Genomic DNA, 27,475 nt, shown 5'->3' with positions numbered 1-27,475 from the left:
ATATACTTAAAAGACAATGTAAGGAAGATGTTCGGATATGACAGACAGTCCAGTACAAATACGTAAAACTACAGTATTTGGGAAAGTAAAGAAAAAGATGACAAACAGACTCATTTTTTTCTCACTTTTGCAGTGCTCTGACTGAAAGGTTGGTTTTTTGGTATATGCAAAAGCAGTTGACACAACATTTTTAAATATGCATCCCTTGAAAATCTAACAATAAGCAATGTTCAATAATATAAGCTTTAAATGTTCTCAGCCAAGTTTTTGAAGCAACATCTTACTGAGATGACTGAAGTACGAGAACGAAAACAATCAACTGGAAATCATTTTAACAGACGAATTTGATTTTAAAAAAAAAATAAAAATTCTATTTTTTTAAATAATCTTGGACCTGTACTGTGCATACCATCTAATTTCGTTGTGTGTGTGTGTGTTTTCTGAAAAAAACAGTAACAGTGACACTAAATTAACTCAATTTAAAAAATCTCAAATTGAAACAGCACGGCTTTTGGTAATACTTCACCAGCAAACATACAAAATCCAGACACCTTCTCTTTCTGCTTTCTCCTCTGCTTGGACTCTATTACAAATAATTTAGTCCCTGCTGGTGGCACTGAAGCAAGTTTCTGGTGGTGGCAGCTTTTGCCCTAGTCCTCTTGGAGTGGATTCTGAGTCAAAGGGAGAAGAAAGTATAAGAGAAGAGTGGGAAAGACTGCCAGTCAGAGACAACTGAAAGCCACAAGCAAGAATCAGGAACCAGAAGAGCCAAAGAATGAGGCCACTCACTACAGGGGTGAAGACAGCACAAGGGAGATGCTAGTTTCTGATTTATAGAGGCAACATGTCACAGTTAAGTGACATTACCACTGAGCTGTGACTGGTGGTCCTCTTTTGCACAACCTATTGCAAAATTTAGTTTACATCCTAGCCTCTATTGGGGGAATTTGGCTGCCCTTTCTGGTTTGCTTCTTCCCAATGGCACAAGATAGGATGCTGTTGTGTGATCATCTTCTAGTGAAGTAGCTATTTTGCTCATATTCCTTTCATCTGTAAGATAAAACTTACCTTAAATTACTTGTATTACACAGAAAAAGCAATTATGTGCAAGTTTCAATTTGCTTTTAAAATTTGCCATAGTAATTTTTTTACTGTAATCACTTGTATTCTCATCTGCTTGGCCTTCATTTGAACAGAATATGTCATCCTTTGCTTGTTAATTAAGTTCACCCAAACAGTTCTCAGAAATTGGTTTTGGTTTTAGTAAAACTCACAAAGTTTAAAAAACCTTTCTGAAGGAGTGAATGGACACTGGAGAAAGAAAATTCTGCAAGGTTTAATTATACAGAATATCTCGAAATAAGCACCAAGACACTTCTACTTAGTGAAAAAAATTTTGTTTTCAGTTAGCAACAAATTTACTGTTATAATTGTGACAGATCTTAAGAGTTCACAGGCATGTTTTAAAAACCCCTGTAAGCAATGACAAGGTCTACTGCTGGACTGCTTCCCCCATGCCCACACAGGCATTACCAACCTCAAAGATGCCACAGTAGCGGCCACAGCCAACATGCAGGATCTGAATTCACATTCTCAAAGTAATAACTCACATATAATGAGGGATGATCAGAAGATGCTGACCACAGGCATTGTGGAAGAGTGGGACTTCATCCCACACACGACACAAGGTCTCAGAAAATTCAAATCTTACTTTTGAAATGTTGCTAGTGCTTTTCCTCACAGAAGAGAATGGTTTGATCTTGAGTACAAAGCGCTGTGAGGGATTTTTGGTGAAGACTGCACTGGAATAGCATTCCCACAGCAGAAATGGTCAACAGTCTGCCTGCATGCAATATCCAGGATTTTGACAAAGGATGTTAAAATCAAAATCAGGGAATAAATCAAAATCAGGATATTATTTTTTGGTTCATACTTTCACTATGATGAAATAGTAAATAAGTAAAAAAAAAGAACAGTAAATAAAGTGACAAGAATCTCAGCAAAGAAACACACAGTCCATCCACAGCGGAGTATTAAACATTCAGCACTTAACTTTTACTGTCAATACGTTGTCTTTAAATTCTTTTATACTTGCTGATGTATACATCGAAACACAAGGAATAAGAAAAAAACCCCCCCATATTATCTTCATGTCATAATATATTCAGGAACATTCACTTACTTTGCTCATACCTGAACCATGGAGGTAACAACTTCAAGAGAGAAGATATGCAGGCTATAGGATTTCTAACTTTATCCATTTGAGATAATGATTGAGGAGAATTTTACTTTCCACCTCATGGTTCTTATCCACTAGAACAGTACCTAAAAACCCTTATGCCAGCTAGCTGGAGTCATTGCTTCCAACTTTGACTATCACCTTTCCGACAGATATTCCCCAGAGCCAAACAAGCTCTAACAAAACTCTAACAAAACTTGTAGTGAAGTTAACTTTAAGTATTGTTTTTTTCACCTAAAGCAGTCAATTGCTTATAAAAATATTATAAGTATCTTTCACATTTGGATTAAGAATTAAAAAAACCATATTCCCTTTATGATTAAAGTTAATTCACAGAAACAATTATTATTATAAGTTACATCTTTAAATATAATCTCAAATACAAAATTATTCACAACAGAATTGACAAGCATCCACACGGGGATCAACTCTTTTCCTTGACATTATCTCTTTGAATGTAAACATCAGCCTAAGTAAAACATCAGCCTAAGTAAAACATCAGCCTAAGTAAAACATCAGCCTAAGTAAAAAATCATGACTGTTCTCTGTATAACAGTCATTTCACAGCATTTTCTGTCATAAATATATTTGGATGGGTCATTCTGGTTTTTAGCAACTTACTCGCATGTCAATAAATCAATTTGCATTCTATTTAATAAATACTAAATATCTGAGTTTTCACAGGTTTATAAACGGGATATTCTAAATAAGTATGTTGCATCTTTATGATGAAGTGGCACTTACGTGGTTTGGAAAGTCAGCCTTCAATTCAGCAATGCTTTTACACCAATATGCTGCTGTTTTCTCGCTGATCAGTTCAATGTTTAGAAAAGAGCCTTGGCCTGGGCCATACATAGGACCTGAAGTAGTTCCACGGACAATTCTTGGAGAAACATTGGTCACAATATCCTGCAAAACAGCGAATACTTTCAGACAAATTTTTCAAAGAGAGGCATATATCAACAACGTATATAATATAAACTTAAATGCACCAAGTGTTTTAAAAATCTACTATTATTATGAGGAAAAGCTACAACTGTAGGCAGTTCTCTAAAACAGGAGATTCTCTAATTAAATTCTTTACATCGAGGAGAAAAATGTTTCCTGTGTGTGTGAAGTGGTATGATAACTACCAAGAAAATGCCAATATGAGGCACCTACAAACTGCCATACAAACTATCACTCAAATGATGCTTCTGTGTTGGGCAGAGGGCATGTAAGACTTTGTGTAGAAACTTGTGTAGGCCTCAGTCATGTAACAGCATACATGTGAACTATCCTCCCCAAAGATGATCCAAGGCCATGTCCTACACTCACAGTGAGGCGCTGCTCACCAGCCTCTCTGTTGCAAAGGCACAGGCCAGGCACCAGCAAAAGTACATCAAACTTCACAAATAAAACTGTACCATTAAAAGAGATCAAAATCAAAAAATAAAACAAAAAATAGTGAAGAAGAAGATTAATATTGTAAAGCATGACATTTCTGAAGGTCATTGTGAGGTCAGCAAACAATTTTGAAACATACAGTAAACACACAAAATGTTGACTTGTTTAGCAGTCCTAATTAAGCTGCGATGTCACTAGATATATATTAACAAAGAACTGTAAATTCTGACATTATTTAAAACTAAAGAGAAACATGGATGGCAAAATGTTCCTTTTGCCAATTTCCAATTAAAAATAATTTTGAGTAAAGGTCATTTATTTACAAATGTATCAGACTTATTTGTTTAAGTACCCCTCCTCACCATCTTGTCATTTTTAGTGAGATAACATGAACCTCCATTAGTATATAGCAATTAAGGTCAATTTACATATTTTAATTAAGAACCATCCCATATAAAACAATTAGGGTAATAGGCATACTAACTGGATTTCATAACATTTGGACGTTTTTCCAGCTAGATAGACAGGAAACCTTAATTAGCATTAATTAGCACTGATCTGCATATGTTTGATAAGGCATACCCTTGCCACAAAAGATTATTTATTCCTGAATCTGCCAAATGCTGCAGTTACAGAGGATAAAAGGACTTTTCTTCACATTGTATGGAAATTTGAGGCAATCTTAATTTGCTTATAAAGTTGAATTAATTATTATACAGTAAATATGCACTAATATTTTATATAGATAACTATATGTCCATTTACATATGTAAAAATCATACAAAGTAATCTCCTGAGTTCATCTATTTGCAGACCTAATAAGTCTGAAACATGGACATCACATTAATCCTCAGTTTTCCTATTATAATATTTTCCTTTCATCACAAAAGTTTTACGTCCCTCTCAACGGTTAAGTTATATTTTCAGAAAAAAAGAAATTCAGAACTTTTTCTGAATTTATGCAAACCAAAACTATACACCAAAGTACATTCCCTTCACTTCCAAAACAAATCTCAAAAATTGCAGCATATGCAGAACCATTTACATCAGTTTGCTCCACATTATCCTCTTGACCATTTCACTCCTTTTAAATTGTCTCTGAGGAGCTTGTAGTTTGACTTCATTGTAGAAAGCTATTCATGCACACTGGCCATCACCCCAGTATGAGAAAACACACAAAGTCAACAACTGAAATGCTGGCAATCTCACCTGAGTCCTTCCAACACAGGGTGCATGTAAACATGTGCTGATGTGATTAATTTGACCATCCTGCAAGCAACCACAAGCTGCCTTTTCCCATGCACCAAAGCAGTCAGAAGCAATGTAGCTACAGTAGTATGGCACTAAGCCTGAGTTAACAGCCTGTCAGTTGGTGGGAATTATTATTTTTGGGTTTAGTGCGAATGATGATAATGCACATGGGTCTGACTTTCATTTTGTGGCTTGCTTGTGGACATGTGTTTGCCAGATAATGCTTGGAGCCACTGATGGTACTGTTTAATATCTTACTACGTGCAAGTCTTGGTGTTCTTCCAGTGACTTTCATTTTACTACAGGTAAGAATTCAAAGACTGAGATATTATAGCCTAGATTATACCTCTTGTGGGCCACTCACAAAGCCCCGGTCTACTTCCACGCAAAACCACTGAAATTTTTCTATCTGCTTTCGGTCTCCAAAGGAACAGAGACCTTTGCTTAGACTCTGTGACTGCTGCTGAATCCCTGTGGCTTTGATTCACTCTTTCCCCGAGCTCAGTCATAGTCAACATCTGAGCGACAATTTATCTCTCCAGAATCCCACAAAGCTGAATCAGGAAATACACAGACTTTGCAAACTATCTCAAAACCAGCTATTTTTCACTTTAATGACCACAGGAGATACACAGAGACACATGAAATAGTAAACACACGTTCATCTCTCTGCCTGCATTTCCTCACTGTTGAATTTTCCTTGAGATTTTGTGAGATCCCCGTTGTTGCTGTGAGACCTTCATCTCCCATTCCCCACCACCTGCTTCTTCAAATGGCAGCTTCCACTGCCTCCCTACTGCCACTGTGTCACAAGAACCCTCTGGTGTGTCCATGCATCACTTTATCTTTCCTGACCAAGCTGTTTCTGCTTCCTAAAATCCTTCCTGGCTTTCAAATCCAAACATTACCACCTGGCTGCTTTGTGTTAGTTCATCCCAGGAGGGATATGCCTGTCCTTATTTAAGATCCCGGTCCTCAATTGCCATTCCTAGTTAAGAGTAAACTAGATAGAGAGAGTCTGTAATGACTGACACACTGGCACTCCTCCTGTCTCGTTAGCACATGACAGCCCCAGACACAGGGAGACTCACAGTTCATGGAAACAAAATGGAATTTATAACTTATGTGATGATTCAAGGAAACTGTCTAAGTACATACAAGAATAAAATCACACAAGTGACAGAATAGAAAATTGTCTCTTTGAGATGAGTGTGAAATACCTACTTGCCTTACCAACATCTTCGTCTTCTGTCTCCTGCCACAGCTATGAAAGCTGAACAGGGAGAGAGTTAGGCAAAGGATCTACTGGCAGGCTTAGCCAACTTCATGGCCCTTGGTCTTAGGAGTGAGTTTTACAGAATACCACAGGTTGTTTCACTAAGACAGGAAATTCTGGTGGCTGGCCTATTGCTACTGTTGTCTCCAAAACCAGCAGGTAAGGGCAGAGCAGCTGAAATAGCCCAAGTGCTCCAGTCCACGGGTTTGTGACAGACCACCTTCTGGTGCTTTAATTGAACACTGACTTTCCCTGTTTGTAGGAACTGTAGGCCAAATGCTGGCACTGTCTTTCCTTTTCTGAAACCCCAGAACTTTTATCCCAACTATGCACACAACCTTTTTATTGTTAATAAAAATTACTGTTTGCATAAAAAGCCATAAGAGAACTGGAGTGAGAAACCTGACAGGAAGTACTTCAAGGTTTGAACCTAAAAACTACTGATTCTAGGCAAAGCTGACTTACAAAGAGATGACCTGAGCAATGAGTTGGTCTGGTCCCTGCATGCAGCTGAAAGTAGAGGTCCACATACAGGAATAGAAGAATGTCTCCAATCTCCAAAACAAATCAAGTACATAACCTCCCCAGGCAATGGAGACAATGAACAGTCCTTGGGAAAAGTAGCACAAGACTTTCATGTACTCTGAAGAAGACCAAGGATAGAAGACTTTTAATAAAGACCAAGTAGGGGAGAATAAAGCTTATATCTTTCAACACAAAAAGACAAAGCTATGGAAAAAAACCCCAAACCTAAAAAAATCATTGGCAAAGATAACAGAAAAGACCATATCAAATTACTTTGTTTTGTGGGGAAATATTGCAAATTAATGTAGACTTGGGGATCAGGGGAAATGTATTCAGTACTAGGTTAAAGCAAAACAACCTGCAAGGGGGAAGTTAATGTAAATAAAGAGAAACAGTGACAACAAATGGAATCAAGGGTGTGAATCATGAATGTTTCAGTTGCCTTGCCTTGCCTCAAAAGCTTATTCATTTTTTCAGGAGAGCACACCAGAAACAATCTCAGGGCATCATCAAGAAAAGTGGTGTTACATAGATAAAAGCACCAATATTGTGCTGCTTTTGGATTCCCCTCTTCCATGTACAACCAATTCTGGTATTCTAGTAACTTGAGACTGAGTTAATTTGCATTACACATATATTTCTGTTCCTGTTGATTAATTAATTAACACACTGAAAAGACGACCCAAGGCATTGATCAGGCCCCATTTGCTCTAATAATCTCTGAACTCTGCAATCAGATCATTGAATTCTAAACTACTTAAGTCTAATGGGCTGGGAGATTTGAGAAAACATTTTAAAGATAAAGCCCAGACTCTCAGCAGTTTTTAGTCAGCTAAATTTAAATAAAGGTATATATCAATACATCAGTCCATACCTTACTAGTCATTCTGAAATTTGTTTTGCTTCGCACTGTCCACATTTGCAGCTAATAATTGCCACAGATTTTTGTGTTGTAAAAACACAACCATCCTGCCTAAAATGAGTGATGAAAGCATGTTTGGGCAGCAGGGACATTTTGAGCTTTAGGGGATCTGAAGGATTGTTGGGCACAGTGTTAGATCATGCGACAAGTACAATCATTGTGTGTTTCTCCTAAACTAATCAGCAGAGAAATAATTCACATTGTGAATATTAAAGTTGTCTGTCATCTAAGAGCATGGAAGTTAATGACACGTAGAAATTAATCAAGCCATTCACCTCTCTCTCAGAATTATTGTTTTAGGGGAACCAAGAAGACAGTTCTTCATTAACACAGTTTGCTTATTATTTCATAATCATATCTCCTAGAAACTAAAAAAAAAAAACACCACAAAATTTGGAGTAAAATGTGTTAAGAGGTCAGTTGCAGAAAAGCAGTCTCCTAAGAGGTATACCACCTCATGCCTACTCCATTGATGCAGTTATATTAGGCAAATATAATAAAAGGAAAAAAGATAAATGTGTATGATTCTTCATATCAAAGCTCTGATGTGTTTCTATTGATCTGCAGAGCTCAAAACATTCTTTTTCTGTCCATTTTTTAAAAAATATTACAGCTAACAATATGTTAATGAACACTTGAAATAACAAGGTTGCTGTGTGGGGAAAAGACTGGGGGTAAAATTAAAGGAAACTGGAAAGTTACAAAAATTTCAGTCAGCATACATGCTAAGAGGGGGATGAAATGGACGATGGAGCAGAGTGGAAAGTTACAGAAACAGCTGTAACAATATGGAAAATTATAGAGAACTTCCCACACATGCTAAGGGGGACTAAATGAAGGGTGGAGTGGAGACACTGCAGCCAGGCTCTGTTGAAATCCTCACAAGAGGGGGAACTTGGTGATACCTTGTAGCTGATAAACCACATAGCACCTGTCAGCCACGGGAGAAAAAAGATGTCTTGCTGTTGAACCAGCAACCGTGGCGAGATCACAGATGTAACGCTAATGCACACCTCCATCCCAAGGGTGACCTCAAGATGTAATACTGATGTTACCCACCTCCAAGGTATGACCACCCCCACTAAACATGATATATGACTGGAGTCATAAATATCTGCAGCACAATTAAGGTTTCAAATAAGATTTTTGGATTTTAAAAATACATTTAATCATGCTATAGCAAGTGTTAACATGAGTTTTCTTCACTCTGAGAGGCTTCCAAGAAACACAGAGAACTTGTCTAGCACAGTTGGTCCCCAAAGTCAATGAAAGTCACTTCATACTTCAAATTAAGCTTTTTTCCTCTTTAACTTATGAAAGCAGATAGGAATTAGTGACCATTGTCAGTTTCTTTTCATTAATATGAGAAAAAAAGATTAAACACAATGAGCAGATTACTATTTCTAACAAAGTTAATTTATTTGACCTTTCTTTCTTCTAGGGAGGGAGGGCAATATACTTGCCAAGTGGACTATGTGTCTGCACATTCCTGGGGTTGCTGCTCACTAAATGTCCATGTGAACATCAAAGCAGCCACAGTGGCCTCTTTGTGGAGGACACATGTAAATAAATACCTTATAAAGGTAATTTTAGTCTAGTATGTCAAAACAGCATATTTAAAGTTAGTAGACAGTAAACTGCAATGTAAAAAAGCAAACCAGGTGTAAGGTTCTACTTTACTATATTCAATACACCACCTTCTTTAATTGAGTAACAAAGTACTGTAACTGAAAAACGCAGTTATTTAAGCAAAATATGATGTGCTTTTCTTCACGAATTTTAAAAAATATATTGAAAAGGCTGTATGGATTTCAAAATCTACTATTTGTGAAATGTTTTTAGAGCTTATTTTCTAAATGCTTTAATCAACCCCCCAACACCCAAGATTCAGTTTTCCCTGCAGTCTTCACTAATTATAGCAGAACTTTATTTCAATTTCACCTATGTAAAAAAATGGAGAAGGAGACATTGCCTTTTTCTGCCTAATATCACTGTAGTTAAAACATTCTGGAAATCTGGCTCACTGCTGTTTGCACACCCTCATAGAATGGCATCACAGACTTATGTCCTTGTAATTCCCTGCCAACTCTCACTCAAGGTCTTGTGATGATTTGCCTCTTCTGTGACTCAGCTGTCTAGCCAGACTGTGTCTAGTATCACCCCTTCTGGAGTTTTAACCATCCACAAAAGGCAAGTGAAACCTGAAGCAACAATACCACTGCACACAGCACTGCTCCTATACATCCCTTCTGACTTGTTCCTCCTCACCTCCTCCATCAGAACTGAGACATGCTACATATCTGTAGCGTTTCTTTTATGAGGCCCAAAGCACTGAATTGCTCTCCTGAATTTCTCCAAGCTCAGAATTTTTTCCAGCTGAACTGAAAGATACATCCACAGCAAGGACCTCTACAAAGACAAAACCATTCCAACAGGTAACAACCATGAAGACCTTATCTGCTAGAGTAGGATTTTTACAACACATACCAAGACTTAACAAGACTCCGGCTCATGGAGCAAGGCAAATAAATTTGCTTGTGATTTCTGCCCAAGGAGGTTTGATGTAGCCACTGGCACCTTCCAGTGCACAAACCACTATGTTGCACACAATGCTGCCTGTTGAATTTGTAACACTTGCATTCCGTATTTTATTTTAGTGAGGGAATAGGCCAGACTTTATTCTTCCCATATAAGTATAAAACCTCATCAAAATCCATTCCTCACTCTCTCCTCTTCCCCTCAGTGCATACAGAGGCATTTTTTTAAAATTAAAACCACCTTGACAGAAAAACTTATCTCAGAACATCCCACCATGCAGAAACTGCTCTAATCTCTCCACCACCAGATACGAAATGTAGTACCATAAAGACACCTCCTTTCTTTCATTGCTTTTGAGAACGAAGTCTACACCTAGCCCTCCCTTTCCTCCTCATTGCTTTCCTTCTCTTGAAGTCAGATAGCATAAAATGATGTAAAATAATTATTTTTAAGTTCCTTCACTAAAATAAGAACTGAATTGAAAAATATATTTCCTCAGCCTTCCAGCATTGTTTGCATTGGTGATTTAAAGTGTAAGTGTTCTGATCTTTCCACTAGTACAGAACAGATCTTGAAAAGGAACCTTGCTGTAACTTGCAAATTGTGCTTCTTCAGCTTTTACATACAAGATCTAGTATATTATAAAGGGGAAAAAGATACCTTAAAAATATTCTCATCTGTCTTTTGATGTCTGTTTGTCCTATGCTTGCAAAGATGAAAGTACTCAAATCTTTACTTATCTTGTATTCAAGAAGTCTGGAGTACAAACAGTGCTTGTAAATCTTTGTTAATATTCTACTCTACTTCTTGACTCACTAAGCCGAGTTATGCAAATTATTTTTTTAAAAACCAGACCATTTCCTCAAAAATGCTTTTACAACACTAAACTGTCCCATTTGTGTTTATTAAGCTAATTTAACACTACAGCTTCAGCAAGTACGATGGCTTTGCAAATCACTAAGTTAGCACAGAAGACTGCAGCCCCATAAGGGAAAGAGCAATACGTCAGGACTTTGGAGAAAAACTGCCAAACCACTCATATTGTGTGACAGAGAAACAACAAGTTAGAGGTTTAGTTACTATACATCTGATGTTTTTCTATACTGTCTCATTAATGCTTTAAGATTTAACCATGAGAATGCATGAGAGACTTCAAAATTTACAGATGTCAAACTTAATTTCTACCCAAGCTTTAATCATTGCTGCTTGCTCAGCACACCACCTTTCTTACTAATGCAATTCTCAGACAGTAGGCCATCAGTACTGAGGACTTGTGATGAAGACAGCAAAATTCCAAGCTCTTTAGATAATCTTACTGGATCACTGTATTAAAAAAAAAAATTATTCTCTTTACCTTAGAATAATTGTGGAACAATCCCATGCTGCTGCAAGCCAAACAGAAATGGTTTACTGCCCTTGCTCAAAACAACAGCTGTCCCTCAATCTTTGTCATACATGATGGTTTGTCTAGAAGTCCTAATACTATAAACTAAAGCTCCCTAAAATAAATTAGGAGATTCAAATACAATACAAATTATGAGTAAAAGTACAAAATAATTAGAAATTAGAATGGTAACTATAATGTTTATGTCAAATCTACAAATATTTTCTAGTTGATTTATATATTTCACAAGAAAATTAAGTTCTGATCTTTGTTTACAATTACATTCACTTGAGCAGTTTAAAAACCCCCACTTTTTATAATGCAAGGTCATAATGATTTAAAATCAAAACATTAAATTTAATTTTTTTTATTTTTTGATATATTTGTTTGTTTTCTGGACATTAGAACATAAGGACATTTTTACTGTAATTACAAAAGATAATTTTTAAAATGTATTATGTCCTACAGCACTTTGCCTTGACAAACAATTACTAGATACTGCATTGAACAGAATACAAAAAGCAATCTTTATCACAAGGTTAAAATTAGTCTTTGAACAAAAGATGCTTTCAAAACAAATCCAAACTCTCATCAGCTTTGTATCAGTTGCTCTGCAAGAGACAGGGAAGTGAGGAACGGAGAGAAGAGAAAGAAAAAAAAAAACCCTGAAGGGCATTTGAAAAATTTCTTGCTAATGTTCACACATTTTATCAGTTTTCTGATAAAGGTGTAAGCAGTAGGACACGATTAAATTTCTGCTGTCAAACTGCATTGTGATCAGAAACTATACTCATCAAAGAAGGAGAAATAGACTTACAGTTCTTGAGAGAAAATTGCATCTCTATGCAGACATTCACTTTTGGATCTGTTTTTGCATTTCAGGGTTATTGGTCGGACTTGATAATCTTAAGGGTCTTTTCCAACCTAAATGATTCTACAATTCTTAGATCTCAGTGTTTTGATATAGTAAACTACCTAATCAATGAATGGTTGCTTTAGGCGATTGACGAGAAAAATGTTCAGTGTCTCAAAACATTAATTAATTTTCAGTAAGAGGTCACAAGAACAGAAAACCATGTTGCAAATGTTGCAATGCTAATGATTTGAGGAGAACAGAATGGAATAAAATAGCAGTACATGGATAAATAAAAGATCTGCATGGAGTGCAGCTTTTGATCTGTATCCTAAACTGAAATTTCTTTGCCATGGCTTCTAAGGACCTTGTGTACCTTCACAAAGGTGGAAAATTAATGCATAATAATTGAAATATACTACTCCAGTCCATAATGCTGACCCTTGATACTACAGTGGATTTAGATTACAACAACCTAGCTTACCTTAAGAGATTAATTATTTTACTGACATCTAAAAATATTAGTCCATTTTCAGCTGTCAAGGAATATCATCACCAAATCAGTAATCAAAACTTGTGAAATGTACTTAACTAACCACATAAAGAAGCAGCAATTCTTAAGATTTCTTTCTAGATGACCATTATTGAATGGTCCCATGAAATATTAATGAAAAGGCACTTTTAAAAGCATGAGTCTAAGAAAATCAGGCAAGAACCAACAGAAGTAAAACCTTGTAAAAAATCAAAACCAGTTAAGACCCTGGAAAGAGACGGAAGAATTACATGACATGTTTGCAGCAGCAAATTTGAAAGAGTCACTAAAGCAGTCACGCTTACTTAGGAGAATACAAATTCTCTTTTTGTACTTAAAGAAAAGACCAAATTAACATAGTTTTTTTCAAACATCATCATTGAGAGAACTCAGTGTTATTTTCTTTAATTCTGTTTTCTAATTGCTAAAGGAAATACTATAATAAGGCAATACGGCACCATCAGTAGCAGGAGGTTCCTAACAGGATGACTAAAAGTCAAGACACACAATATCACAGAATGAGCTCCTTTAGAAGAAAAATGCAAGAGAATTGCAGGTGGTCTCATAATTCTAACAAAATCCCTGACAGAAAGAGCAAACAATGAGAAAATGGGATCTTTAAAGCCCACAACATCTAGGATTTTGCACTCAATGTATAAACATGGAAATTAAACAAACAAAAACTCTAACACAGCAATACTAATGGCTGCTAATTAAGCATGTAACTTCACACTTGAAAAAAGCAAAGAGGTAACTATTTATTTAAGAGACAATACTACATGGATTAACAAAGCTCCTGTCAACAACTCTGGACACCTGTACCAAGCTCACTTATTGCCTAATTAAATATTAACATGTCCTGATAGAATCTGTGGTATAATTTTAATTACTGTTTTCTCATAGGGAAGCCATATAATCAATGTATTTCTAGCTGTTCCTAGAGGCTGTTTTGTAAAACTCCATTAGTCAATTGTGAACCATCACTAAAATATTTTTCTTCAGATTTCTGTAAGTAAACCAAGACTGTTATATTCTCCTAGGAGGAGGGGAGACTAGATGCCTCTTTTCAAGTGGAAAAAATATGATTTCTTCAATAATCAAGAATAAAATCTTTTAACTACGATCCTATTTAAAGAGCTTTCAAAACTCTTGCACAAAGAATCAACATTAGGGAGTTACAGATCACCAAAGTTGTATTTAAATTTATGTATAATCCAAAATATTTTTATTACTGGATTAAGTAATTAGGATGAGAATCACATTACTTCCTTGAAGCATGTATTAAAATTTTCTTCTGGGGATGAACTGCAAATATTGAGGTACATCTTGTACCTACTAGCGTATTTTCTTTTTCCATTAGGATTAAGAATACTTAAATGCTATAAGCATTGATTAACATTTGTGTATATTTAGGAGTGAGAAATGCAAGGAAACAATATCAAATCTATTTGGGAAGCTATTTAAACAGCTAGTACTATAACTTTCAAAATATCAATTCTCCAGGTAGCACCAAACAATTTCAAGTCATAGATAAAGGGGTACAGGGAAGGTGGAAGCATCTAAGGGAATATTTTGTTTTACATTCCAATGATAATCTAGCCATAACACTTCTACTTTGATAACCTGAGCTCTTAAACATTAACTTTGTTTGAACATACTTCCTTTTATCTTTTTTGATCTAGAAGTCCTATAGAAGTCAAAGGGTCTTTTGGAAGAGCAGGGATTGCAAGGCTGAACCACTTACCATTCACAGAGCCTGATTATACAGAGATCTGGATAACATAATCATGGGGAAAAACAAACCCTGAAAATATCAACCCCTATGAATTTTAACTCAGCATGTGAACATCTTGTAAAAGATTCAAAACCAATTTTAATTCACTATTACATTTTAGACAGGATCTTTAAAATAGACTTTGATTTTTGCTAGAGGTATTGTCTACTTTAAAATCCATGAAAAAAATCTAGAATTTTCCTCTTTGTATTTGCTACCAGAACGAGGACACACATTAGAGTATTGCATGCAAACTGTTAGATTTTATGTTCATAGACATAAAAGTAGTTGAACTACTTTTCAGAATAGATTTAAATTAAATTTAAAAAATCAAATAATTGACAAAATTGTTTTGAAATTACTTTCCTACGAATCAACTTTCAAGAAATCTCAAATCTTGTACTGAAAATTGAACTATCATTTTGAATTAATTACCATTTTTGTAATGACTAATGCACTCTTTCTGATCCCCTGAATCACGGAACAAACTCTCCTGGCATATTTTCATTGATAAGGATGCAGTACTGCTATGGCAGAAAAGCTCATACTGAACTTGGCGCATCATGTTTACATCCCAGGGAGTGCGTTTGAAAATACAAAGCCTGGGTAGACTGAGCTCAGGAAGGGCAGACCCAGCAGTCCAGATCTGCCATTACAGATCTGAGCACCTCTGAGAGCACTGTGTGATCTTCCATCAGTCATCACAAGAGGTGCCACACATAGGCTCCATAATCTAGAGAGGGATGGTTTTTTCCTCCTGAGAGCTTCACAGCAGAGATTTCCAGCCTGCTGGGCTGATTCTGCTTTTCCAGACTGAGCTCTTAATAAATAAACATTCAGTGTTTGCAGATGTCGTACCTTCTCTAACAGACAGAAATCCACGCAGAGAAAAGCTGAAGTGCACATAGAATTTTTATGCCAAAGGACGAGCTCTGATTCCCATCTGCTTGTGGCAGACACAGAGGCCCCACCTCAAGTCCAGTTTTCCTCTGCAATCACCGGAAGTTTTCAAAGCAGTAGGTTAATCATTGGCTATTAACTTTTTTAAATGCCCGTGAAAAATGACACATTCTATTGGCTTTTAAAAATCAACCCTGTGGGACATAAAGCACAAATTTAATAAAGCAAAAAGAGCAAAGCTCATTACAATATTCTTTTAAGAACTGAAAGTAATCATGATACATGGAAATTCCTAACAAGACAATTCTCCTGTTTACCATTGAGGAAAAAAATTATTCTAAGCTGACCATGTCCTTTTTCATTAAATGTATAACAGGTCCCAAACCCCAGCCCTCTCTGGAGTCATTGCTCAGGTCTGTCAGTTAAGTAAATATGCTCATCAGAGGATCCAGCAGGCACACACAGATAAGGTAGACATGAAGTCCATTCCCCTCGAAATCAATAGGAAGGTGGTTGTTAGACACTATAATTGAGTTAGGGTTTCATTTGGGAATCTGTGGTAAATGTTCCCAGTCTTACTGCCACAGGGGTGTAAGAAAGTATACGACAGCTGTGGCTGGATCTCTGGCACCATTAATGGCAGAGCCAGCTGAGACCCACTACAAAAGGCTTATGCATGCTCAAAACTGGAATACGAAGAGTAAATCTGTCCTCTGTCCTAGAGAGGGCAGCTTGACCTGCAGGCTCTCTTTATTCCAATAGAATATTGATTTAAAACTGCAGTAAGGATTCAAAAGCCTTCTGATGCTAAACCTAAAAAGTCAGGCACTAAGTTGTATAAGGAGAAATATGTTTTTTAGCCTCACCAGAAATCCTTGATGAGGGATAACTATACTAGTGATAAATAGGATATAGGGATTGTCTTCCCATCCTTTTCCCTATCTGTGGAGAACTGTGGAGTTTAAAGCACAGCTAACTTCAAAATGCCATGAAGGAACAGGATATACCCATTACTGCCACTTGCCAGATCACATGAGCGGTCTCACTCCAAGGGCAATGAAGCCAAGTTTGCATCAGAGCCAAGGGGAGTTCCACAGCACCGAGATCCAGTGTTACTCCACACACCCATGAATTACTGATATTCTCTTCTCAGCCCAGAGTTGTATCCCCATGTATGGAGATTAATCTATACAGCATAGTCAATGCTCACGTAATGTACAAAACAATTAAGTATATAGGCAGGTATGGATTGCATATTTCTGGTTTTGGAGGCAGTAGGGATCTGGATTTTTATATCTCTGCTTATTTCAGACAACCTTCCCTAGTTAATACTGGTTTGTGCAGCCAGTACAGAACAGGACAGACTTCTTTGCCGTACATCTAAGAACAGCAAGGATAAAACTATTTTGTGCACACACTAGTACAGCAAGATCTTTAATACTCATGGTATTTAACCAGTATTTTGTAAACTACAATGCAAAACACTAAAGTGCAGTATCCCCAGAATATCGACAAATGTTTTGACAAGTTCTTAAACTACAATCACAGAAACTAGAGTTATTGTAGGAGGGAAACCAATTGGGCATTACATAAGCTTTTTATGCCACACAGCTTTTCATGACTTATCTTCATATATTTGAATTTTATGCAAACATATATGCAATATATGTATGCATATTTGCAAAATAAGTTACATAATTTTTAATTTGCATTATCCATACTTCAATGAAACATTCGTTTCTTTTGCTACTCTTTAACCCACAGCCTCCTTACGGGAAAAAAACTCTGTTTAAAATCTGACTCATCCCATTAGTCTATGATATTTAGTGTCATCAGTGATAATAACACTTCTTAACTGGGCCCATTCCCACAATTAATTTCCTGTTCACAGTTCCCATCAACTCCAATATGCATTCCAATATGGCTCCATTGCCAGATCTGAGCCTTATTAAAATAATACCATTTTTACTTTTTTTTTTCTGTGAATAGAAGGATGCTGAGAATGGCTAACTTCCTAAACATTATACATGTACACCCATCAACAACCCAGCTCTTTTTGAAAGAACTCATGTATAAAAATGAGTGCTGCTTCTACTGCAGTTCTTTAAAAGTGACTTCTCTTTCATTGCAGTCATTTTGTTCTGCAGTAATGGAACACAATCTATTTGTGAAAATAGATGCACCTACTTTTTATTTACACATACTGAATTCTATACCATGAATTCTCCTGATTTTAATTATGCATAAATATTTCCCAGTGATACAGGAAACAGAGCTCCCCCCCATCTAGATTGTGAACACTAGCATCTCAAAAGAATTTTTCTTTTTTTAAGTGAAGATAAGTTACTGCATTAAAAATAAATGAGGTATTTTTTGTCAGTTGATTGGACACCGAATACACATAATAAATCACCAAGAGCATTGTATGCTAGCCTACGTGCTAACCTTGAGCTGCAGTTTATCTATTGCCTGCAATTCAGAAGACAATAAGGTATTTTATCCAATCAGCTGATCAGCTGAAGGAACTCAGAAGGCTGAAATGGCTTTGAAATACACAGGCTTTTAGATATCAAATTACCTCTGGAACCCTCTACCCAGAAGTAACTCGAACAAAACCCATTTGAAATACAGCTTCAATATTCAAAAAAATCAATAATTTAAACCACAGGTTGAACATTTTTACTGCTTCCACTGCAGACTGTCATTTTTTGAAATGAAAATGCTAACGGCACCAAAGGGGAAAGCTCCAGCCAGAAGAGATACATGTGTGCAGGCATGGATTGGCTAGAAATGCTGGTTTACTTTCCCTCCCCCAGTTAACGTTTATATAAGATCTCTTAAAATAAACAACTCTCATTTCCACTGCTTGGAAAAGAGAACGTTTTTCTTTGTTGCACTTGATGTTTCTATCCCTGAGAGCTTAGCTGTATCAAGACACTTCACTGTAAACATGCATGCTGAATGCAAATACTACATCCTCAATTATGCTATTAAGTCATATTATTTTGAAACAGGCACTAATGTTGTGGGTTTGAATACCAGCTAGCACACTGTGAACTCTTGATATATAGGTAGAAAAGCAGGAATATAGGTGATGTTATGTTCCAACATCTACATTAGAAACAGGAAGCAGTCCAGCACATCTTGCAAAAACCAAACAAGTATGGATGGTCCACTGCCCATGACACAAGCTCATTTAGGCAGAGAAATGGCTGGCTGACAAAGACTTCTTAAAAGACAAGGAAGACAAATAAGGAAGAGACCTAGTAGGAATGTGAACCCTTGAACATAACTGAATCAAGCTAGACATGAGGATGTTGGACACAGAAGCAAATCTCTCCTCTGCATGAATTCAACTGTCAGACATATTCTTAGCAGAGTTTGAAATCTGTCACTCTCTTTCTGTAGAAACTGTTACTTTTGGTAATTTAAACATCATTAAATCCTTGCACTCTCTGGCACCAATGTTCTAAATTGTGTTTAAGGAAGAATGCAAGAAATACAAAAAAACCCACCCCAAAAGCAAAGAAATAAACATCACAAGACAGAGCTTATGTATCTACAGGTGTGTGACTCCCAACACACACTGTGAACAATTTTTGTTACAGTAGCAAAGTGTCACTTTTAGTACTGACGAGTGGCATAAGAAAGAAGTTTTAAGATTGATGGTCCTTGGTTTATCATTTTAACACTTTACTCTCGAATATATTCTTACTTTCTCTTTCATATATTTTTAGAGTCCTCTCCAACAACAGTGTTCAAATGAAAGAGAAAATATAAATTGTATTATGAAAGTAAAGCTGCTCAAGTAAAGAAAACTATGTATTTGGATACATACAGTATTACTGTAAAGTGATGATTAAGTTTGCATTTCCAGGTTAAATTTTCTTTTTCTAGAAAAAGAAATTATAATACTTTTATGAATTTGCTGGATGATAGATTTGTTCATTTTTAACCCAAGATAAATGCAGATTTTTAGCCCAGAATAAGAAATGACAAAAGTATAACCATTTAAAAAATGTGACACTTAATGCATACTCCAAAAATTTGGACACGGACTCCAATTCTCTGTTCTCCTTAAAGGCACAAAATGACTCTGGATACCAAACAAAAAATTCCATAAATGTAAACAAAGAAATTCATCTGAGTTTAAATAGATTCAAAATATAGGAAAATAAGATTTTGTTTATTTATGTGTTTAAGATCTGCATTACCTGCATGTAAAACCAGGTACTGCCGTAGATTTAAAATATATCTCCTACATGAGAGCAGCAATCAACTGACCTTCTGAGAACACTGCTCTTGGCGGCAACATAAACAGAATAATTAAAAATCCAGTAGCAACTAGAAAACCAATATTCATCCTCTACTCAACTCTTGCAAAGTTAGGGAGGAAAAACAAGCTCTTCAAGTTGTGCTGGAGTTAAAGGATTCAGGCTGTTACTGATCACCCTGGGGCAAGAGCTCCAAGCATATGCACCAACAGTGTTAGGTGAACTGCCAGCATCTCCTTCCACTCCATCCCAGTGTGCAAAAAACAGTCAGTACGGGCTGGGTGCATTTTTAATGCCCTAATGAGGCACTTGCTGCATTCAAGCCCTGAAGTTTGTCACTACTGACAATATTTGGATAGATTTAAGACCCAGTACCATATACCATGGACTGGCAGTAGGTTAACCTTGAAATATAAAGCATGGATACTCATTGCAGAGCTTGTATTCAGAAAATAAAAGGGGTGTAGGCTTCTGGCTCTTATCTCCTGTTGCAGCTACAGGCTAGAATGGAACTGCATCCCTGAGCCGGAAGGACTGATAATTCTCTTTCTGTAGCCTCTGGATGTTTCCTCTAACGATCCCAGCACTACTCCTATCTTGTCTGCATTGACTTTTGCTCAGCATGCTCTCAACCATGCCCAGTCTCCCACAAACATTGAACAATGCAATCAACTGCTCCAGCTAAATCAGCTGAGAGTTATAAAGCTGAGTTTCGACATATTGAAAACACTTCAATCAATGTCACTTTACTAAACCTTCTCTATGGCTTGATATACACATTAAATAAAAGGGTGCAAACAGGAACCCTCCTGAACTGAGCAGGGAGAGAACCATCACAGGCAATAAACCTGAACATAACACTGACAATGTGCTGACAGCATGCTTCTCTGACTCCATTGTTTAAGCACGGAGGCTTGGAAGCGGACAATGAAGATGCTTTGGGACAGAATGCATTAGGGAAGTTTGGGAAATTTTTGATAGATTACACGATAAACCACAGACATATGATAAGCTGGAACTGCATATAAAAAATAGTATGTTTAAAAAACCAAAATGATTTCTAAAAAGAGTTGGTCATTGATGTATCTAACAGCAGCATTATTGCCATACAATTTTTATTACAGATTGTGATGTTGCAGTAGGGCTTTACATACGTACATTTACTACACCATGTGAATCACCAGAAACATGCTTTTCTCTGTTTGTGTGATTTATTAAAACATAAATCATAATAGCATGTGCCAGAAAGTCCTTCTGAAGGACATAATAAGGTAACAATTATCCTCTGAACTCCTTTCTTTGTCTTCAGAGAATAAAATGCATTAGAACGTATCCATTTGCTGCCCCATGACAGAAAATGAAAGCAAGTGTGATGGTTGCACCGTATGCTTTCAGTTCCTGCAGTTGGCTGGTGAAGTGAGCTTTGTTCCTGAATGTGCTGTCAGAGACAAAAAGAATACTTTCTCCAATCCTTTTAAGGAATAATCCTTAGAAACAGTAAGGAAAAATTAATTGAAGAGGTTTGGTTTTGCATAAATGCAAATGGATGTGGAAAAAAATATACGTGTAAATATCAAATGTAAACTTGAAATAGAATTTATTTGAAAGAAAATTACATACATAGGGCCTCCTTGTATTGTTTTGACTTGAATCAATGTATTACACCTTTTTCATTTTATGCAACAATTCACAGGATCTGATGCAGGGGAATTGTAGCATTTTCTTCTGTGCAAATATATACAGAGGAGCAATGTTACAAGTATTATTATAATTCCCCTCAGAGAAGGTTTAAGGCCTTCTAGATCAGCTTGTGAATGTTTGGAGTCCTGTATCTGATGACTGGCACATTGAGAATGCTTAGTGCACCATGATTTTGCTCAATTATTTTTGAAGGAAAAATCATAAACAAAAATTTATAATACACAGGGTGCTACATAAAGACATTATAAACTGTGCAGGTGCAGGAACGTAGAAGCAGCAAGATCAGAGCATAAAAATGGTTTTATTAATTCAAAGAAGGTATAATTTACCCTCTCAAATTTTGATTTTTTTCTTAAAACATTCTATTTCTATGGGAGAAGAATTACATTTGTGGTTTAAATTTAAAATAAAAAAAAAGGAAAATCAACAGTTTTCAGCAGCAATCCAGATCTGGAATTCACTTCATTTTCCTTTTTTTTTTCAGGAAGACACTGTGCCTGAACTACATTCTGCAAGTGCTTGGAAATAAAAAGATGGGGACCTCTGAATCAAATGTAGTTTACAAGAATCCAAGTGGATATTAGGTTTCACTTTTCTCAAGTGACATCAAGGCATTCATAACAAATAAATACACATACACACACACTTTCTTTGGTTTAGCTCATGATATAGAAAAGAGCTATTTTTTTCTTAGATTTTGCAGATACGTAACTCAAAATTAAATCACGACATCATATGAAAACCCAATCCTGTGGTGTGCTATTCTGATTCTGTGGGAAACTTACATTTGCAATTAACTTCCAGAAAGACCACATATCATATCATTTTACTAAATGAAAAATTTAAATCACAGCAAATTGATGCTTTACTGAATTTGGTGTCTGTACTCCTGTACTGTTCAGGTTCTCTCTGTTTAATATTCCTGACCATTTCCATTTGCTTTGGGTCAGAATCCGGAATCTAGATACTTTCATTAATCATATTATAGTTATGCATAGTGCATATACATTTTATTCAGAGCACCATTATGACGTGCTTTTACTCTGTCACATCTAGGGATGGACAAAATGCTGACTAAAGTGGATTCAGAATACCACATATGATGGTTATGATGGCCGGTGAGCATCCTTATTAACAGCTACACTTTTTCAACATCGATATACATGACCTGGGAAACAGTATCATTTTGTGATTCCACTAAAAAGATCACAATACAATATTTACTGACATGGTCAAATCACACAGTTTGATGAAGTTCTTTACATGAGAATTTTGATACTCCGTGTTTATCTAAAGTTCAAACTGACTAAAACATAAGAGCACACATCACTGCTTTTCTAATATTACATGCTTAAACCTCATTTTATTTACAGCTTCCAGTAGCTTTCAGCTAAATTCCTCATTGCACTCGCTGCCACGTAGCTGGAGAAGGCTAACAAACCCCTCCGTGTTCACATGACAACCTTTGTGCAAACGCATCCTTATTCTGTCATCTACTGGCAGCGCGCTTCCCAGTCATGTTCTCTGCCAGTCCTTACCAGTTTGCCAATTACACAAGCTGCTTCCCAGACATCAGACAAAAATTCCATAAGACTGCTGTGCGAGCGTACCCTAATTAACCATCAGCTTAATTAGACAATTTACTGTGTAATTAGCAGGCAATTAGTCAACACCTCTCAGATCTTATTGACTGCTGTGACAGCCTTCCTTAGTCTACACATTCCCATACGCTTCCACGACCATGATCCCAGCCCTATCCTGTACAACAGCAACCCTTGCAAGGGAAGGGAAATCATATTACATAACAAGGGAAGAGGGAGAAAAATCAATATATAGCCTGTTCATTTATTGAACTGTATTCTAGCCAAGACTTTCTTTTTTTCTGAGAAGGTCAGCTGCTAACAAAGAAATATCCATCTCTAACATTAGGTGACATCTTTTTCATTTATAATATGGTTTAGGAATTCTATTTTTTTTAACTCTTATATTAAATTATATTTTAACTCTTATATTAAATTATCAGAGAAGTCAGACAAGCAGAAGGTAAAAAAAGTTAATTTTTAAACTTACTAACATATTGTAGGTTTAAATATATGGCTGAGAACAGTGAAAAGGTGCTGGTAGCTGCTTTCGAAACCTATAGCTATCATTGTAATTAACTGCTTCATAGTCCAAAATGCATCAGGAAAGCCAAAACAGATTACTTTAAAGTATATAAAGTCAATAGTCAATAATAATTCAATAACATTAGAGTAAGTCAGCAGAAATAATTAATTTCTGAGGTAGTATCGAGTCCTCCGCACAAATCTAAAGTTGTATGCCCTTATAATACATCACGTGAGAAGTTACAATTAAAGACTATCACAATATGGATACTAACGCAATATTAAAAATGTGTGTTTCTATCATCTTTTCTATAGAAAAAAATTTTGCAATTAGTAATGATGAGGAGCTTTTTGGATAATTCTTAAGAGTAATATTCCAAAAGTTCATGGGGTGGATACATTTGTCTCCTCCTGGAATTAACTCTAGAAGATTTATTCACAAAAATCCCACAATTCCTGACTGAAGGAGAGAATCCCATAAAACACAATCTCTATTATAGTAAAAAATTTGATTAATTATGTATCTCAAATAATGATGAGAAATGCTATTTAGAATACACTCACATACATATTTGGAATCGTAATAGGTATTTGTCCTAGTTAGAACAGCTGGGACCAGTTCATCACTGTGTGGGTGTAATCCAAACTGTGTATTCTGTACCTTCCATGTCATTTCCCAGAAACTGTTAACAACAGACCATTTGCAGCAGCTGCCCAGAGCACACCTGACCCTTCAGGCTATAAGCTGGGTGTTAAGAGGCCTGTGAGACAGGAGGACTTCCTGTCCTCACACCCACAACTCACAATGACTCAATGTGGAACTCCCCGCCCTGCAGGAGGTACTGGGCATTCCTGCCTGAACCTGAGGGTATATAATCTTGGGCTCCTGGGACTTCTGGTACCGCTTGTCCAATCCAGAGAAGGATCAGAACCTTGACCAGACTGCGACCACCACTCTCGACCAGACTGTGATCACCACCCTCGACCAGACTGCGACCACCACTCTCACCAACAGGTTTTCCCTCTCCGTTTACTTTGGATTCAGGGGGACCATGTGGGGCTCAGCACGGGGGCCCAAAGAACACCACTCTGTTCGTGCCTCAGGGTGCTGGGTTATAGATCTGGGGTTTGTGGGTTAAAAACAATTGTTTGTCCATACAATTGTATTTATTGTATTATTTTTACTAAATTGTAACTCTGACAAGTTTTGAGTTGGGTTCATTTCTCCTGCCAGTTTACCTTTAAACCATAACAGTATTTCAGCATAAGAACCCGTCAGGTTTTATAAACATATGGGACTTCATTCTGCTTTTGCAGCAACGTCAATCAGGAGTAAATGCAATTGTATCACCATGAGATTCAAAAATCAGCTCTTTGCTTTCTTAACTTCTTGTGTGGGCAAATCATATGTGAAACACAGCCTTACCAGTTTCATTTACCAAGTGGGAACTCAAGACCTGAGGTGACTCGAGCACTTAAGAGAAGGGTATTGTCTTTACATAGAAGCTACACTCGTATAACCAAAAATTCCTTTAGAAGTGATTAAGCTAAAACCCTGTAAACTTGTGTGTGGAAACATATCCCAGTTCAGAGATAGTTACATCATTTCAGCTAATGCCTACAAACTTCTTAACACAAGCTATATAGCACCACATACATGCTTGACATCAGTCTAAGAGTGTCTGTGCAGAGTCAATTTGGGACCACATTTCTGCAAACATGCTGCAAGTTCCATGGTCCAACCAGGAATCTTGGGGCAATAGCTGCCACGTGAGATGCTTCAGCTCTCTTGATGCAGAGAAGAGCTCTCTCTTCAGCTTGTCTTGATGCAGAGAAGAGAAGAAGGGCTGCCATTTAATGTGCACAGTTGAACCAAGAAACAACCAGCTGGTACCCAGGGTAGAAGGCATGGTCTGGTTTACTGCTGGAAGCAGGTCTTCCCCAATACATCTGCAGCCTTATAATGTTAGTGGGCAGAGGTGTGGTCCCAAAGGGTCACCTAGACTTCTACAAAAGCCAACATTTGACCACAGCAATGAAAGCAGACCTCAGCAAAGATGCTGAACTGTAAATCAGAGCAGCTGAAGCATGAAGACCACTCTTTCATGTCCTGGGGTTTTTTATAATTAAAATGTGGAAGTGAGGGAAAAAACCAAACTCTTGACACATGCACTGAGCCCAATGCAGAAAGTTGAAAAGTCAATGACTTGACAGAACGGAAACTTCTGAATTCTGTAGTGGCTAAATAAAGATTGCATTGAACATCTGTGGTTACCTATTAAAGTGAATCCTGACAATTCCAAAAAATAGGGAAGTTTATGTCGTTTGTGCTAAGAAAATTCAAAAATGTTAAATATGGCCTTATGCTGAGATTATCTTTGATAGGTGTGTTTCAAATATAACTATTTGGAAAAATATAGTACAGCTTTTTCTAATAAATTATAAAATAAATAAGTGCCACTTAAGAAAGTTATATTCAGTTGGTTGGCACAACACTAAAAGGTTTGCAACAAATCTGAATTGAGAATGGAACAAGTGTGAAAATTCTAAATTTCAGAATTATACTTGACAATTCCTAGCTTACATTCAAACTGCCTTCTTAGCTGAATTCCTTTTGGACACAAAATTATGTGAGGCATTGCCAAGATTACCAACAAACTTCCAAGGATATAGAAAACAACCACAGAAAACTATAGCTGAATGATATTTTACACAAGTATGCTACATATTTGCTTTTTAAAATCCTATTTATTCAGAATGTGATATTCAAAAATGCCGAGTACTTCAGATACAGCCAACAGAAGCTGCAGATCCTCAGCAGTTTTGGAAAATCATGCATGTGTGCTCTCCTTGTCTCTCTCTTGATAAATATTTGCAGGTATTTTCAGAAGAATGAGGTAAATAAAGCAAAGTTAGTAAAGAGCAAGGCAGCTTCTTCCATATAAAAAGAGATACTATTGTGATTTTTAATCAGTGTAAAATTTGCATCCATTTTGTTTGACCGATTGGCTAATAGTTGCACTATAAATAGAAATTACATCCTCTCTTAAGTACTGGTCACTACAAGAACAGCATATATTATGCTGAGCAGGAATGAACACTCCTACTTTTGGTAGCTTTTTTTTTATAGAAAGGCATATGTACCAAAATACCCAGTGTTGCAATCTTTACACTCTTCCAAATTACAGTGAAGCTGCTTCTCAATTATGCCAATCTAAGTGCACTATGAGTTTCATTAAAATATGCAACAGTTTTCAGATTAAAAAATACCTTAAAGACTGATTTGAAAGTGTTTTATACATAAAATACCTAAAATATTCCAGCTCAAGGTTAATGATCAATTTGACACTTTGTATATGTATATGTACTCTTGCTACACTGTTTTAAACTACTGACTCCAGTAGAAAAACACAGGAAAGAGAAACAATCTCTAAATACTGTGTAAAAAATCCCCAGATGAAAAAAACTGAATCCTTAGACAGCTAAGAACCAGTTTTGCACATATATCTCCTTTCACCTTTGATGGCCAGTTTTGTGTGCAGCTTTGAGGAAGATAAGTCATTGCCAGCTTAAAGACCCTATGGAACTTCTGCCACAAGCTCAAGGCATAAGGCATAAAAGTTACAGCCAAGATCACTCTGCTCCACAAGTGTGAATGGCAGGAAAAGAGATAACATGGGAAGAAAATTGCTGATCATCTGTTTGTAAAAATCTGTCCCTTTAGCACAGATGAGGTTTACCGGCTCAATGTTCAACACCCCTGCACAACAGATCCCTCTTTGTCTTCCACTGATGAATTGTCACACTGTGGTTCA

The 27,475-nt window shown here is 36.6% G+C and overlaps 1 protein-coding gene across 10 annotated transcripts in view; it reads right to left on the bottom strand.

The window, feature by feature from the left end:
* Nucleotides 1-27,475, bottom strand: part of DPYD (dihydropyrimidine dehydrogenase) — a 337,796-nt gene that overhangs the window by 127,130 nt on the left and 183,191 nt on the right. For 9 of the 10 annotated variants that reach the window (XR_010432716.1, XM_064664686.1, XM_064664689.1 and 6 more), the window contains one exon: nt 2,984-3,148. Coding sequence is in view for 9 of the 10 variants with exons in the window: in XM_064664686.1 (XP_064520756.1) it covers nt 2,984-3,148 (165 nt within the window). In the remaining variant the exon portion in view is untranslated. Of the gene's footprint in view, nt 1-567; nt 2,095-2,983; nt 3,149-27,475 lie in introns of those variants that run through there. The other variant, XM_064664695.1, reaches the window with a different exon arrangement.

This window comes from Pseudopipra pipra, chromosome 9, assembly GCF_036250125.1.
Source record: "Pseudopipra pipra isolate bDixPip1 chromosome 9, bDixPip1.hap1, whole genome shotgun sequence".
NCBI lineage: Eukaryota > Metazoa > Chordata > Aves > Passeriformes > Pipridae > Pseudopipra > Pseudopipra pipra.
This window is presented reverse-complemented; position numbering and strand designations above follow the sequence as displayed.